Source organism: Arvicanthis niloticus, chromosome 16, assembly GCF_011762505.2.
Source record: "Arvicanthis niloticus isolate mArvNil1 chromosome 16, mArvNil1.pat.X, whole genome shotgun sequence".
In the NCBI taxonomy this organism is placed as follows: domain Eukaryota; kingdom Metazoa; phylum Chordata; class Mammalia; order Rodentia; family Muridae; genus Arvicanthis; species Arvicanthis niloticus.
In genome coordinates, this window is record NC_047673.1 from 11,540,667 (window position 1) to 11,555,854 (window position 15,188).

General features: G+C 37.1%; 1 protein-coding gene across 2 annotated transcripts in view; it reads right to left on the bottom strand.

Annotated features, from left to right (window-relative positions):
- Csmd1 (CUB and Sushi multiple domains 1) overlaps positions 1–15,188 on the bottom strand; it is a 1,522,453-nt gene that overhangs the window by 1,041,217 nt on the left and 466,048 nt on the right. For both annotated transcript variants that reach the window (XM_076913874.1, XM_034520246.2), the window contains exon 3: positions 7,700–7,812. In XM_076913874.1, the coding sequence (XP_076769989.1) occupies positions 7,700–7,812 (113 nt within the window). The remainder of the gene's footprint in view (positions 1–7,699; positions 7,813–15,188) is intronic.

The window sequence follows — 15,188 nt, forward strand, 5'->3', positions numbered from 1 at the left end:
GTAATCAGCCCTTAATAATTCTGCATCACTAAGGTCTGTCAGATGATTCTGGGCCAGAAGGCTGAAGATTTGATGCTCCAACATTTGATAGTATAGGGGCTTTCCAGGTATTCAGCGGTCTCTATAAATTGGCTTAGTTTTAGAAGCTATGCTTAGTGCTTCCCATAATTTCAGTTACCTCTGTCATTCTGGATTTCTGACGGGGTTGAAGACCTATAGTCTCATAGCCAATCCTGGCTATTTACTTTGAGAGAAAAGATCTGAGTGAATGGCTTTCAGCTGACATTCATTCTAAAGCCAAGAAAAAAGCCAGATTCAAAACTAAGTGTTTTAGTTAGGAGAGATGACAGAGGTTCTGGTTTAGTCAACAAAATGATGGACTGGGTACTAGGACTATCTTGTACCTCACTGGTACAATTAGGAATAATTATGCTCTAATTGTATTTTGAGAGAAAAGTTTTATTTTAACAGGAAGGGTGATATGTAAGAGGAGCTAAGTGGGAAGGAGTACAGAGAGGAAGAGATGGAGTAAGGAGAGGAAAAGATGAAGGAGAGGAGAAGCTAGGTGATGAGAGAGAGAAAGAGAGAGAAAGAGAGAGAAAGAGAGAGAAAGAGAGAGAAAGAGAGAGAAAGAGGAGGGGCATGGAGGCAGATGTTCACGTATCTCCACCAGTCAAAGATAGTTTATATATCTAGGTTGGGTATTGGATTACACTTCTGATTGAGCATTATCAAACTTATAAAGCCTTTGATTAACATTTAAAAAATTGTATAAAAGCAAAAAGGAAAAGGGGGCATGGGATAGGGGTTTTCTAGGGAGGGGAAATGGGGAAAGGGGATGGAATCTGAAATGTAAATAAAATATAAAAAAAGTTCACATTAATAAATTACAATCTGCAAGGCCCATCCTAGGTCAACTGATGTCAATGTTACTGTTTTCTCCCAGTGTGTCATGCACGAGATACACTGTAGTCTTATGCACGCCTAATTGAACTTGGTATCATAACTACAGAAATAAGATAAAATAAATGACAACTATCAGCTAAACTGCCACAGGATCATAGAGCATGCATCAATCAATGGAGTATCCTGGTCTTTCACTAGATTCAGAACTTTTCAGAGCTTCATAAAGTCTAAGAAATATCTTTTATTTTCTCAGAGAATCTTGCATACCCACAAAATCGAGCATAAAAAAGTCGTGGTTGGTAGCAGCTAGAAATGTTTTAGGACTCTCAGGCTAAAAAGAATGAAGCAATAAAATCTGAATCAGCTTCTGAATGATCAGTCCCATGGCTTATGTGCCATGGAACCACCCACTCAGGGAGGACACCATTGGAGCCTGCTGCATGTCCAGGATCAGGCTCTGGTGTTGGAATGGACAGGACTCTGAGGTGGCTCTGTATTTCTGGGAACATGGGGCTGCACAAACTTTTTTTCCCTGTCTCTCTATTCATCAGAAATGCAGAAGTCACAGGTAACAAGCAGACCCTCTTCACAGACTGCTTTCTTTAGTTTGACTGCTCTCCCATTTCCTCTTCCATAATCTGGCTGTCTCAAAGCTGAACTTTCAGAAAGAAACATCCCTTTACCTGTATCTGTGCCTACTTCAGTTGTTATAATACCAATAGTTAAGATCATTTCTTTTAAAATATTATCTTACTGTGGTAGAACATTAAGCCTGTTGTCTGTTGATTAGCACATGTCTAAGGGTCTGAGGGCTTTGACTGAGCTTATGCAGTGCTTTCAAATGTTGCACCAGAACCTCCTGGTATTGAACACCCTTGCCAAAGGAACAGAGGTGTCTGAGTTGCAGTGAACATAGCTGGAGAAGGACCAACTCTGCCTGCTTCAGAGAACTGCAAGGCTGTCAAGACCTGACAAGAAGAAACTGGTGTGACACTCCCTGCTGCTAGCACCTAAGTCATAAGTGGCTGGGAGCTTTACTCTGGCCGTATCATTCCTGTCATAATCTGAACATGGCTAAAAGATGAGCAGGCTATGGAGAGATGTTGTTGCCTCCACACAATCATAATCCTCAGACAGGGGCCCCAGTTCCTCTGCTGATCCCTCCTGGTCCACACCACAACTCAGGCTGAGTCTGGTAATTTCTGCCTGCAGATATGCACAAGATATTGGAGTTCCCAAGAAAGGTGAAGCATGGCTCACGCAGGGCCACCATGTAGCTACTTTTTATGAATCAAGTCCTGAAGATACTCTGGCAAGAAATCCTCCCTTGAGGTGTGTGAAAGCCAGGCAGTGTCAGAAGTCAAGACTCAGTGCAAAACGCCCAGCCTGCCCTAGAGCAGGCTGCCTATTGATTCTGGGAACCACGGGGCCATGCTGTGTGGCAAGATCCACCTTCTCATGGCTGAGTTGAAACGCAGATGAAAATATCACAGTTTTGCTCAGAAAAATGATTGTCTAATAAATGACCAAGTAGGCATGAGCTCTTTTCCTGTGGATAAGAGTTAATTTGGTGACCTGAACTAAGCAAGCCATTCTGTACAGATTGCTTCTCTCTATATTGCAGGCTACAGACACACTTTCTTTTAAAAAAGCATTTCAGTGATTGTGTATAAACTGGGTAAGAATCTTCTTACCCACAGAAGATTCTATCTATATCCTCAATGGTCATGCTCACTAACAGGTTTTCAGGTCTGAAAGGGAAAGAAAATAAACTAGTTGTTAAACATTGATTTAGAGTTTACAGATTATTTGATTTTTCTTCAAATTGCTACCTACCAACATATAGGTTGAGGGATAGTAGGGGGCTCATTTGTTTCTTGGATACTTTGTATTATAATAAAAATCAAATAATATTTACCATACCCATTGCCTCACACAGTTATTTATGTAGTGAAAATCTTCAAAATCCACATCCCCGGTTATTTAAAACATGTACGATATGTTGCTGGTCATTCTATTACCCCTCATACATCAGACCTTATTTCCATCTCAACTTCTTCCTGTCTGGCTTAGGTTCATTAAAAATATATGACAAAGCTCTATCCTGCATTTCACAGGATTGTGAAAAGAATGTCCTCTAAGGCTCTAACAGTATGAGTTTACTGTCTCAAAGATGATACAATACAAACCCAGCTCACTGTTGGGGTGTTCAGGTGGGCTAGGGGTCGGCTCAGCTTGAGCCTACCATCCCTCAAAACCAGTTCTACAAACCTACCTTCTTTCTATTCACACACAGTCCTCAAATAAGAGCATCTGTTTTTCTCAGTTTCCTTGTGCATGTTTCTTCCTCACCCAAAAGGGTTTTCTTATCATGTATGCTTGTTCAGACCAACATTCAGGGCACGGCACCAGCAGGCACTTCTCTTTAGACCCTCCACCATGGAGGAGTTTTGAACAACACTCCACTATGCCGTCCTCTATTTCACCAGTCCTCAGGACAGCCCATTCATTTCAGCCTTGTTACTACTACTATTATTGATCATTATCATTATTATTATAGTGTAGTGCTAGATGGCTGTCAAATGCCCAGTGAGAGATTTGTAAACAAGTAGGGGGAAAAAATGAGACTACTAAAAATATCTCACATCTTAAAGACTTATTTTTATTTAAATGTATGTGAATGGGTTTGTGCATCTGTGCATGCAGTGCCTACAGAGGCCAGAAGAGGGCATAAGAACTCTTGACTTGGAGTTGGAGCTGTGAAATGCCTGATATGGGTGATAACAAGTGAACCTGGGTCCTCTTATAGCAGAATGTGTTCTGCACTGAGACATCTCTCCATCCGTGAGAAATGAATTCTTAGGCCCTAACGTCTACCTACTGAATCCTGCTCATACAGTATCTTTATAAACATGAGCATACAGTACATGGATACTGTATGCATATGGTCGTGTTTGGTACACACAGTCTCTAACATCTGGAGAATAAGCAGAACTTGAGAATCGCAGCTTCTAAAGATAAGCAGATCTGGGCTTAATTCTGCTGACACTGAGCAACATAGTTCAATTCTGAATAAAATGTAACTATTTTAGTTACTGCTCCATCAACTTTAAATGATAGTAACAGGTAATTTTATTTCACTTACAGAGTCCTTGTGATGACAGATTAGAAAACACATTTAAGACATTATATAATAGACACATCTATCTCACTGTCTATTTATTGTCCTATCTACCTCAATATTTACTACTAGTTAGCTGTATATTGATCTCTCTATGCACCATATTTATCCATCCATTTGTTATCTACCTATCATTACATATCTATCTATCATCTGTTGGTTATCTGATATATTTACTTTGCTGTGGTCATCTGTCATCTACTTTTCTACCATCTATCTACATATGTATCCTTCTGCTATTTATCAATCATCTGTCTATAAATATTTTATCCTATGTCTGTGTGGCAATGATCTATCTATCATCTGTGTATATAGATCAACTATCTACCAGTCCTTTACCTATCCTCTATGATTCATCTTTCTTGCAATTATCTATCACCTACATTTTAATCTATCATCTCTTTGCCTCCTTTCTGTTTATCCATGTACTCATTCAGCTATACAGTATTGAAATATTTACCCACCATATATCTAGTGCATATGTCCTTCAACTACCACCTAACCATCATCTATATCTATATCATCTATATCTATATCTATATCTATATCTATCTATCTACATATACATATGTATGTGATGTTAATCAACTTAATAATTTTAAGACAAAAACAAATATGTCAGAATTTCTTAGGACTCATTATAAGTCTCATTAAGTAATATAAGTCTCATTAAAAATTTATTAAATAGAATTATACTAATTGATTGGTCCATATGTGGAGCAAATAAAACATGACAAAAAATGAGTATTTTGAGTCACTGGCTCAAATTTTTCTGTACTTATCAGTTAAAAAATTTTTTGATTACTTATACAATAATCTATAAACGTATTTGCTAAGAAGTCCCAAAGAGGAACCTTGAGGAAGTACTCCATGTGGACAACTTTAGAAAGAAATTCATAAATACTTTCATTAGGATTACAAAGTTAAATTCAGTGACTGAATTGATTAACTGGAATATTTAACTTATTGTTTCAATATTCATTATGTTGCTTAATCTCCCCATGTACAAATAATAATTTACATAAACAAGACTTATTTGAAAATATTGCCAAAAAAATCATGCATTCCATGCCCACATTAACCATTGCCAAGGTTATCTTATTTTTGACAGATCTTAGAACTTTGGACAGTTTCCTCATTCCAACCCAGTGAATATAAATTAAAATTTTAAGCAGCAATCTGTTAATACTAAAGAAATTCTAATTTAGGAAAGCAGTGCTACTTTCAGGACCACAGGGAAATGCTTTAATAGTTGATTTAGTAGTTTTATCTAAATTCAATTTCCATTAAATATCTTGGATAATAAATTAACATTTTTAAGTGTTTAGATTAATATTAATTACATTGTTTCCTTCATAGAAATTACTACATGAGCTCTCTCTTCAAAACAGCAGTACTAGAGTAAAAGAAAATCTACATTATTTTATAAAAAAATGAATGTAAATAACACACTGGAAACTGCTGTAGATGTCTTTCTGGTCACCACACTGGCCCTGCCTTCTCTCATTTAGATATAACTTTTCTGTTCTATGTACTCCCCAAATCTTGCCTTGGTGGGTGAGAGGATCCTCCCATCCCTGGGGGCTTGAGCTATCAATAAAGGAGGGAAGCTGTCAGTGAGAGCTTTGCTCTCCTTCCAATAACTTCTCCCATCTGTACTCGTCTATCAGGATGATAAAAGTCTTTGATGTGCAGTGATAAATAATGATTATATTCAGATATTAAATATTACATAAAATTGGTTTCGTTGATGACAGATTTGTGTATTTCACAAATATTTTCTTCAAAATTTGCCTTATGTTTTTGGTAATTATCAGATAAATGATTAACCACTTGAAATGTAACTTAGAAAAACATGTTTACTTATTCTGAAAGCATATTCACGTTAGCATATATCTATGCACTTTTCCTGTTATATCTTGTTTTGATCCTGACCCAAAAAGAAAAAATTCATTAATATGTTAAAAACTATGTTATCATCCATCATGACAATGAATAAAACCCACAGCAGACCAGGAAGATTTGATCAAAGGACATCACTCAACTCCAAAGGCTTCTACATTAGCTATTAGTAATCAGAGAAATACATAGAGTACCCACAAGGCCGTTGTTAGGAAAGAGAGTGGAATTGCCAAGGTTCCTGGACCTTGGACCCATTGTTTACCCTCTGGACAGATATCATCTAAAGCCTTAGAAGTAAGTAATCTCAGAGGACGCAAACTCACTGATGTGGGGATGTTGTCCTGTGTCATGCAAACGACGTGATTAAGGGCTTAGAGGAAAATGGGAATTGTAACTGAATTTTAAAGTTAATACAACCTCTTAGAGGCAAAGAGGAGGGGGTAAGGGGATTGTGGAGGGGAAACTGGGTGGGAAGGGGAACAACATTTGAAATGTAAACAAATAAAATAATTAATAAGTTAATCCAACAATTGACCATAAATCAGCTTGCTACTGTCTGAAGACTATGCTACTTCTTAACAGTCACATACTCAACAGGGTTTATACCTCTCTCACAACTTGCACTGGTTTGTATGAAAGCATAGTGACCTCATAAATGAGTCTTGCAGAGCAGGCTGGTATCTACAGCATTAATGGGTCATTTAAGGTAAAAATATTAACAAGTCTTTGTACAATTCCACATGGTTGTATTACACTATACTATGTTATTATATAACCCATTACAACCAGATAGCTGCATCACAACTGATTTCGGTTAAATTAAAACCAAGTAGAGGGTTGAATTTTCTGCAAAGAACATGCATGCACATGTACTCAGTTTTAGAGCAAACCATGACACATGTAAAGCAAACCATGTGGGTTGCAAAAAGTCAGTGACTAATGGCTCCACCCACAATTCATTTTTCTTAACTCACAGTCACCGGAGTTTATGTAACTTACAAATGATAGCTCTTGTATTACACATGAAAGAAAATTAAATACCTCTATGCCAAACTAAATCACACACACCTTAGGCCTCGTGCTCATTGGTACCCAGTTCAATTATTTCAAATCTAACACAGAGACAATCCTTTCCTCAACCAATGTCCACATGTCTTCTGTGACATATACACCAAAAACGCCTTAAAACTTACAACAACATCATATAGTATATAACCATAAATCTGACGTCAAGTACAAAACAAAAATTCCACTGCTTTGCAAGAGACAAACAAGAGTGAGACCAAATTAATTTCTAAAGTAAAAATTCTAACTTTGGCAACAATCTCTCATTTCATAAGACCACCTTATTTCAGTCCTAGTTACCAGTTGTACTTCTGAGGAAACAGTTTAATAAGACTCTTCTAGGTTAAAAACCAATGCTTTATGATAAAGCAGTCCCACCAATTCATTTATATGTGTAATCCTCAAGTGTTAGCATTGTAGTCAACAAAACAATCTGATTCATAAATTCAGACCAATAAGCGAGAAGTTAAGCATGTTTTTTGCTCATTCCTTGGCAGACATAGAAGACAGTGTTGCATCTGCTTGACAGTGTGTTAAAGAACAGCCAAGTACTTCCTTCGTACAACCCATCTGGATGCACATCAGTATCTCACAGCAGCATTTAGCAGATAGGTGAGCAACATGCCAAGGGCCACTGCCTCCTACCTTCATACATGGCCTTGAAACCCTGTGCGCTCACTGCAAAATCCGTGGTGAACCAGAGTGTAAGGAGCGACCCGGTGCTCACGATGGAGGAAGGCAGCTGGAATCCTGACAGCCTAGATTTAGAAGAGAGAGGAAGAGTCAGAAAATCTTCAGTTAAAATGGATGTGTTAAATTGTACATGTTTGCCAGTGGGGCTGGTTTACTGACATTCCTTGATAACGTTTTGTTTGTCAAGAGTGACTTTATTATAACGCTCACGCTAACCTTGAAGTGGTCTTTCTTCTGTCTTAGGCTTCTGAGTGCTAAGATTTTAATATGACACCATGCCCCGCTTTGATTATTCTTAATTATGTTACCTTTTTCTAAGTGATGTCATCAAAGACTTAGGTCACCATTGTAAGAGTATTTGATGTTAACATATTTGCTTATTTAAACAACTTTTGAGAAAACTCCTTGTGGAAGAATTGTTCACCTATGTGATATCTTCAGCAGAATGGATTAGGGCTACATAGTACTACACAATGAAACATGTGTATGTCGAGTGAAACAGGATACCCCACACATGCTTCACCACATGAAATGGGACTCCCTACACATGCTTTACTGTGTAAGATGGAGCACCCACACATGTTTTACTGTGTGCAACAATAAATGTGCAGACACCCTGCACATTTTTTACCAGGTAAGACAGGACACCCCACACAGGCTTATGTGTTCAGTCACCATTAGCTGCTTGTTGCATCTAATATGGCATTGCTTGTTCTTATATTTACTCTAAAGAAATGGTGGTTTCTCTAGAAGAGAACCTATGTGCTTGACATTGCACACAATGAAACTCAGTTACCATCCTCAGAAACCACATGATTGATCTTAACATTTCTTTTCAAGGTAAATTCTTTGGTTTGTGAAAAAAAAATCCAGCCATCACTATATTTGAGTAATTTTAAAAGTTTTAATGGCAGTAATCAGATCTGAGGAAGAATAAATCAGTGACTACATATGTGCAGTAAACCAATGGATCTATAAAAGGTCAAAGGGAACTAAAACAGACTATATGTCATTTCATAACTAAAGACATCTAGCTGTAGATATATGTAGTAGTAGTGTAGTCAGCACACTAGGTGATCCTGTAGAAGGCAGAGCATATGAGCACTCTCTGTAGGAGGGATTCTGGTATGCTAGTTAGCTTGCACTAGTCGTGACCTTTTCACAGCTGCTGGGAATTATAGAATCAATGGTCTGGCTGGACTCACGATGATCTACTATTACTAATAACAGCATGATAATTTAGTAATAAGATGATAGAACTAATAGGCTTGAAAACATTATATTCAAATGAGCAAAGGAGGATTATTATAAATAATAACAAACATGGATTACGCTTATTTTGTATTTATTGAAGTTGTTTTTATCAGCTTTTGTTTCATTTAGATAAATTAACGCTCAACCTAGGAGAAGATTTAATCTGCAAAGTACTTGTTGATCAACCATGAAGGCTTAAGTTCTGATCCTAGCACCTGGATAAAAGCAATTGTGTATACCATAAGCATGTATGTCAGGGCTGGGATAGGGTAGATTCTTGTAGTTCACTGGGCGGTAAGTCTTGACTATATCCATGAGCTCCAGGTTCAGGGAAAGGTCCAGTCTCAAAAATGAAATGAGTGGATGACTGAAAAAGACACCAAACCTGCTTGTTTATGTACAATATGTGTGCCTTGATATGAGCATGTATGCATCATATACTTCACACAACCACTGCAAAAACAACTGTATTTAAATCTTTTATTATGGATGGTCAATAAAAAAGAATTTCCAACCTCAATCTCATCCTAGTAATACATAAAACACCCCGCAAAACTAGGTAAAGACACAATCAGAAACAAAACTACAGGCCAATATCTCCAGAGTTCATGCAAAATCATCAATAAAATACTTGAAGACTGAATACAAGCATATCTCAAAAGGTCATCTGCTGTTAGGTTGCCTTTATCTTGGAGATGCTTGGATGGTTCAAAATATATCAAGAAATAAAAGTAATAAATCAGAAAAACAGACTTAAAGACAAACATCACATGATCTTCTCAAAAGATGCAGAAAAAGCCTTTGATAAAATTCACTATTCTTTCATGGTAAGAGTTCTGTAGAGGGTAGGCCTGGAGAGAACATAGTTCAAAATAATAAATAATAAATATGACATCACCATAGTGAACACCATAAATTGAGAAAATTTCAAAGAAATCCTATAAAATCAGGAAGAAGACAATACCATCAATTTTTCCTACACCTTTTCAATATAGAGCTTGAAGCATTATCCACAGTGAAAGGAAAAGAAAATCAAAGGGATACAAACAGGAAAATAAATAAAATTGTCCCTATTTGCATAACATATGGCATACATAAGAGACTTCAAAAATTTTACCAGAAAACTAGAAATGATTGAAAAACTTATGTAATAATTCCTTAGGAATTAATTTTATGTAAAGTCTAAATGAGTCAAAATGTGCCCGTGTGTATGTGAAAACGGAGCTAGCTCAAAACCAATATCCCAGTATCCACAATGTTTTTTTTAAGTCAAGACAGAATCATTCTAAACATAATGTGGTGAAGAAACAAGGAAAAAACAAGGCATCAGCAGCTCCATTTTCAGGGCTTGTGTTATAGCTTTGGAGATGAAAACTATCCGGTCTAGATCTGTTGAAAAAGGCCAACCTGTGATCAATGGATCTACACAGGAAGCATGCATGGCATTATCTCCATGAACACACCTGACTTCTGTTTTTAAAAAGTTCCAAACAAGTCAAGGGGAAATTCAACAACTGGGTCTCCAAGAGCAAAAGTTGTTCTAGAGCCAGTAAGTACTTTTATAACACCATAATCCACAAGTAGAAACCTAAAATATAAAATTATACAACTTTCATTAAAAAAGAAAAACAACAACAACAACAACAAAAAAAAAAAACAGGTCAAGTCTTCAAGGCCCATGGTATTGGAAGAATCACTGTGTGACACTATATTTATCATTCAGAAGAGGAAAAGTAAATAAATTGGATTTCATAAAATTTAAAAACTTTTCTTTATGAAATATCCTATTAAGGGGATCCTATTAAGGGGAGAAGATATTTGGAAGCCAATTATCTGGACAAGCTAAATTATCTAGAATATATAATAGACTCAGTAGAAAAAAAAACAAGCAATACAATTAGAAAACTGGCAAAATATACAGAAATCATGTCCTAGTTTGCTTTCTGTTGCTGTAATAAAACAAGAAGCAAAAATACCTTGGGGAAGAAAGGATTAATGTAGATTAAAGATCACAGTCTACCATCAAGGGAAGCCAGCCCAAGCATGAACCAGAAGGCAGGAACTGAAGCAGAAGCTATGGAGGAGCATTGCTTTTTGGCTGCTAGACTCATTATCAACTACCTTTCTTAAAGTACCCCGTAAGAATGGTACCGCCCACAGTGGGCTCCACTCTCCTACACCAATTAGCAATCAAGAAATTACCCCCAAAGACATGGCCACAAGACAATGGGATTGTGGCAATTCCTCTTTCCAGGTTTATCTGGCCGATGAGTAAGCTTAGCCATCGCAAATCAAATCACAGACAGAAGACAGATAGATGGCAAAGAAGTCCATAAAAAATATAGTTTGCAACCTCTAGTCTTTAGAAAAATGTAATTCAAACCAGGAAAACCTAACCACAGAGCTATTGGAGGGGCTGAAAGAAAAAAAATGGATGTGAAAACTGTTTAAAAGGCAGAGAAAAACCTCATGCATTTCCAGCCAAAGTGCTGGTGCAGTCACTTTGGAAAACAGTTTGCCAATGTTCTAAAAAATAAATAAATAAATAAACAAGAAGCTCGAGAGATGTCTCAGCAGTGAAGAGCATGGTATACTGACTCTTGCAAACATCCTGAATTCAGCCCAGCCCCAACACCAATCACAGAAGAATCACGTGTAACTGCAACTACGGGGATTCATGCTCTTTTTCAAAGCCTCTGTGTTCACCTGGCCATGCATGGCATACACACCCATACAAAAATAAATAAATGAATAAATAGGCAAATTTGAAATAATCATGTAAATATAAATGAGTAATCAATGCTTATCAAACGTAGCAATTGGTTTTTTTGGAATTTACCCAACTCTTCCTCTAGTGATATACATGTCATTTATCCATGGTTAATATTATGGCCATGTCAGTATACTGTGACTTAGTAAGACATTAGAACTAGGGAAGAAAGTTAGTTGGGGGTATACTAAATTTCTGTCAATTCTATGAGACTATCATCTTCTAAACATCAAGTAGCTGAATAAGCACAGGTCAGAAATGTTTGAGACTTTCAATAATATTAATAAAGTATAAATTAATACTTACTATAGACCCACAATATATAATTAGTAACAACAATTTCTTCATTAACTTAAAGTGATAGATGAAACAAAAACACTGAGAATCTTTCATTTAGAAATCAATCATTTTAAACTTTTAAATACATATTTCATTCACTGTGTTGCTTTGGACCAAGATATATACCAGGCATGCTTGCATGCCCATGGGCCACATTATTTTTCATTGTAATTAAACTGCCATAATAAGAAAATAAGACAAAACAAAAAACTGAGCAGCTTTGCCTGTTTCGTTTTTATTTATCAAAGTCCATTTCAGCTATAGCATATGAACACTGACAGAGAGAACATCTCTGCGAACCAAAGCAGCATTTGAAACAATTATGAGGAGACTGTAGAGTGAACTCTCTCCTTCCCCATGGTCATCACCTTGCTCATGTCTTAACTCCCGCCAGCATGTTTTACAATAGATGGTGCAAGTCATCTCTATGATTTGCTGGCCATTGGTAAGAGATGGGGAGGGAAGTTCTTTGCCCAATGCCAAACTCCATCCCACAGCTCCCTCTGCAGAAAGCCATCTTGTGAGCCCTGTAAAAGCACCAGGCTTCTGTCCAGTTCCAAGTTGAACTAGTAGCAGGGATAGAATGATCAGGTAACTGGATCTGCTGGGACGGTGACAAAAAATCGATTTCATTCTTAGAAGAAAAGTATAGTTGTTGTCAATCGAAACATGCTGTTCACTCTGTCTTTCCTAGAAGGACCCCATTGTCCTGTAGGATCTCATTTATATTTCCACTTGCGAGAAACCAATTCCCCTCTCACATGGCAGCGATCTGGGTGACAGATAGCTCATGCCTGTCAACATGAGTGATTGTAACAGAAAGCAGGTCTGACTCTTGGTAACATCCCTCTATTCCAGGTCCATGTTCACTCAGGAGAAGCATAGATTTGAGAACTGAACACGTTCCTTTTTCTGTTTCTAAAAAATAATTATCGGGATAAATACCATTAGAACTAGACCTAAAATATTTTGCACTGTACTACAATCAGGTTGCACACGGCACACGAGTATGACAATCCAGAAGAACAGAAGTAGTAATGTTGGACTGAAACACCAAATTCAAGGGGAACTTCAGAATGAGAGAAGACCAGAGCTGGCGATGTTTAAATCAGACTAAATAACGGGGGAGCAATTAGTCTACAAGACAGAAGAGCACTCCTGAATTATACAATGTATATATTTTATAATCAGTATTTGTGAAATTAAAATGTCAATTATATTTAAAACTAAGGCTTAGTTAAATGTCAAGTGCATATTTTAAGTAAATTAGAAAATATCACTAAATCAAATCATCTTCCAGAGAACATAATCACTTAAAGGAAAATATAAACCAAATGTAGCTAAGCTGACATTAATATTCAATATTTAACCTCATCACATGCCAGGCCATATGCCAAGGCAAAGATGCTCATAATATAGCTTAAAGAAAGGAGTGGCCTAACAAATGAACTTGCTTCAGACTAGCTTTTCATCATGACACGGGTGGGAAATATCTGTATTTCTCACAAGAAAGTTAACGTTAGAAACTAATAGCTTGAGCAGACTTCTATACGTTCATCTCTTCATAATACACCCATAAGTTGGCCCAAATGCTTGCTCCTTGGAACTGTTTCCAGGTGACATGTTTTCAAAAAACAACCATCCATGGTTTTGCTAGTTTTTCAAATGTATTTTACCTAAATATTTGATCACGCATTTTATTACACCTTTAGTTTTAAATAAACATTCAATACTTAAAACATTGAACAGTCCTTGACTAAAACATACTATATTTAATGTCACCCACTGTAAACTCTCCTGGTATGGATTGAGTTAGAAACATTGTTTTCTTTAATTCTTTGTTTTTAAAAACCTTCTGAAACTCTTGAGGCATAACCAACCGCTCCATTAGTCCGGGGGCTCCTCTGCCTTGAGGCCTAAATGACTATTGCTATTAGCATATTGGGGTCCTTTGTTTTGTTTACATGACAGTCATGTGAAATGTGTCCATGGTAACCCTCTACTTTCTGTTTCTCCTTTTCTCCCTCACCTGTCTTTATCTAGTAAGATACAGTTGTCTGCTTATTCTTTTTTGTCACACCAATCCTGATTTCTTAACAGTTCCACGCTGTAATTATCAACAGTCCAAGAGTCTTGGGAAAAGCATTGTGCAATGTCTCCCACTGACAAAAGATTAAGAAAAGCCTGTATTACTAAGACTCCAGTCACTTAACTTCGAACTTCCCACAATGAAACCAGAAGGGCATCAGCTTTGTACAAAGAAAGCCAGTGGGTCTAATTTACAGTCTAGACATCTGTACCCTTTGTCCAGGGCTTCCTAGGAAAGAAAGTCTGTTCTAGATAGCAATGTATTACTTCATAAGCACCAATCCTGATTTGTTAGTGCCAACTAGAAATGGGTTTAGTACTCATTTCTGGAGTGAGATCTGAGACTAGAGGATCTGTGTTTCTGCTTACATGTCTAGGGAAGGAATAAAAATATCATAGTTAATTATGTCCAAATCTTTCATTTCTTGATTATCATAATTTGTTAATTCTCTATAGATTTGCTTTTGTCCTTTTCATGCATGTGTTCAGTCATTTGTGTTCATATAAGAATGCATATATTTGCACAAATATAAAATGTCTCATATGATTGAGGAAAAAAATTTTTCTTCACTTTGAGTAATTATAAACAAGATGAATTTCATGTTTTGGCAATGCTTTCTGGCAAGGAAGAAAGAGGCTAGCTTATAGAATCTGTAGATTCTACACTAGATCATAAATTGCAATAGAACTGGGCTCATTACATTGCAGAAGAGGCCAATACACGCTGCTAGGAAGGCAGAGAAGGTATAGAGAGAAGAATCGACTGAGAATGGAAGGAGAACAGAGTGGTGGCCCCCATTTGGCATACTCAAGGGATTCAATCTCAAAATTTTAAGAAAGTACTGGGGTGGGGGGTGATGTGGGATTATGGTCATTCGCTCACATCCATATACTGAGATCATAGGATGCCTGCAACCGGAGACCTGGATCCTTAGACATCTCTGTCACAATAGCTGTTCCTTTGATCTGGCCAAACTTTCCTGCCCCTGA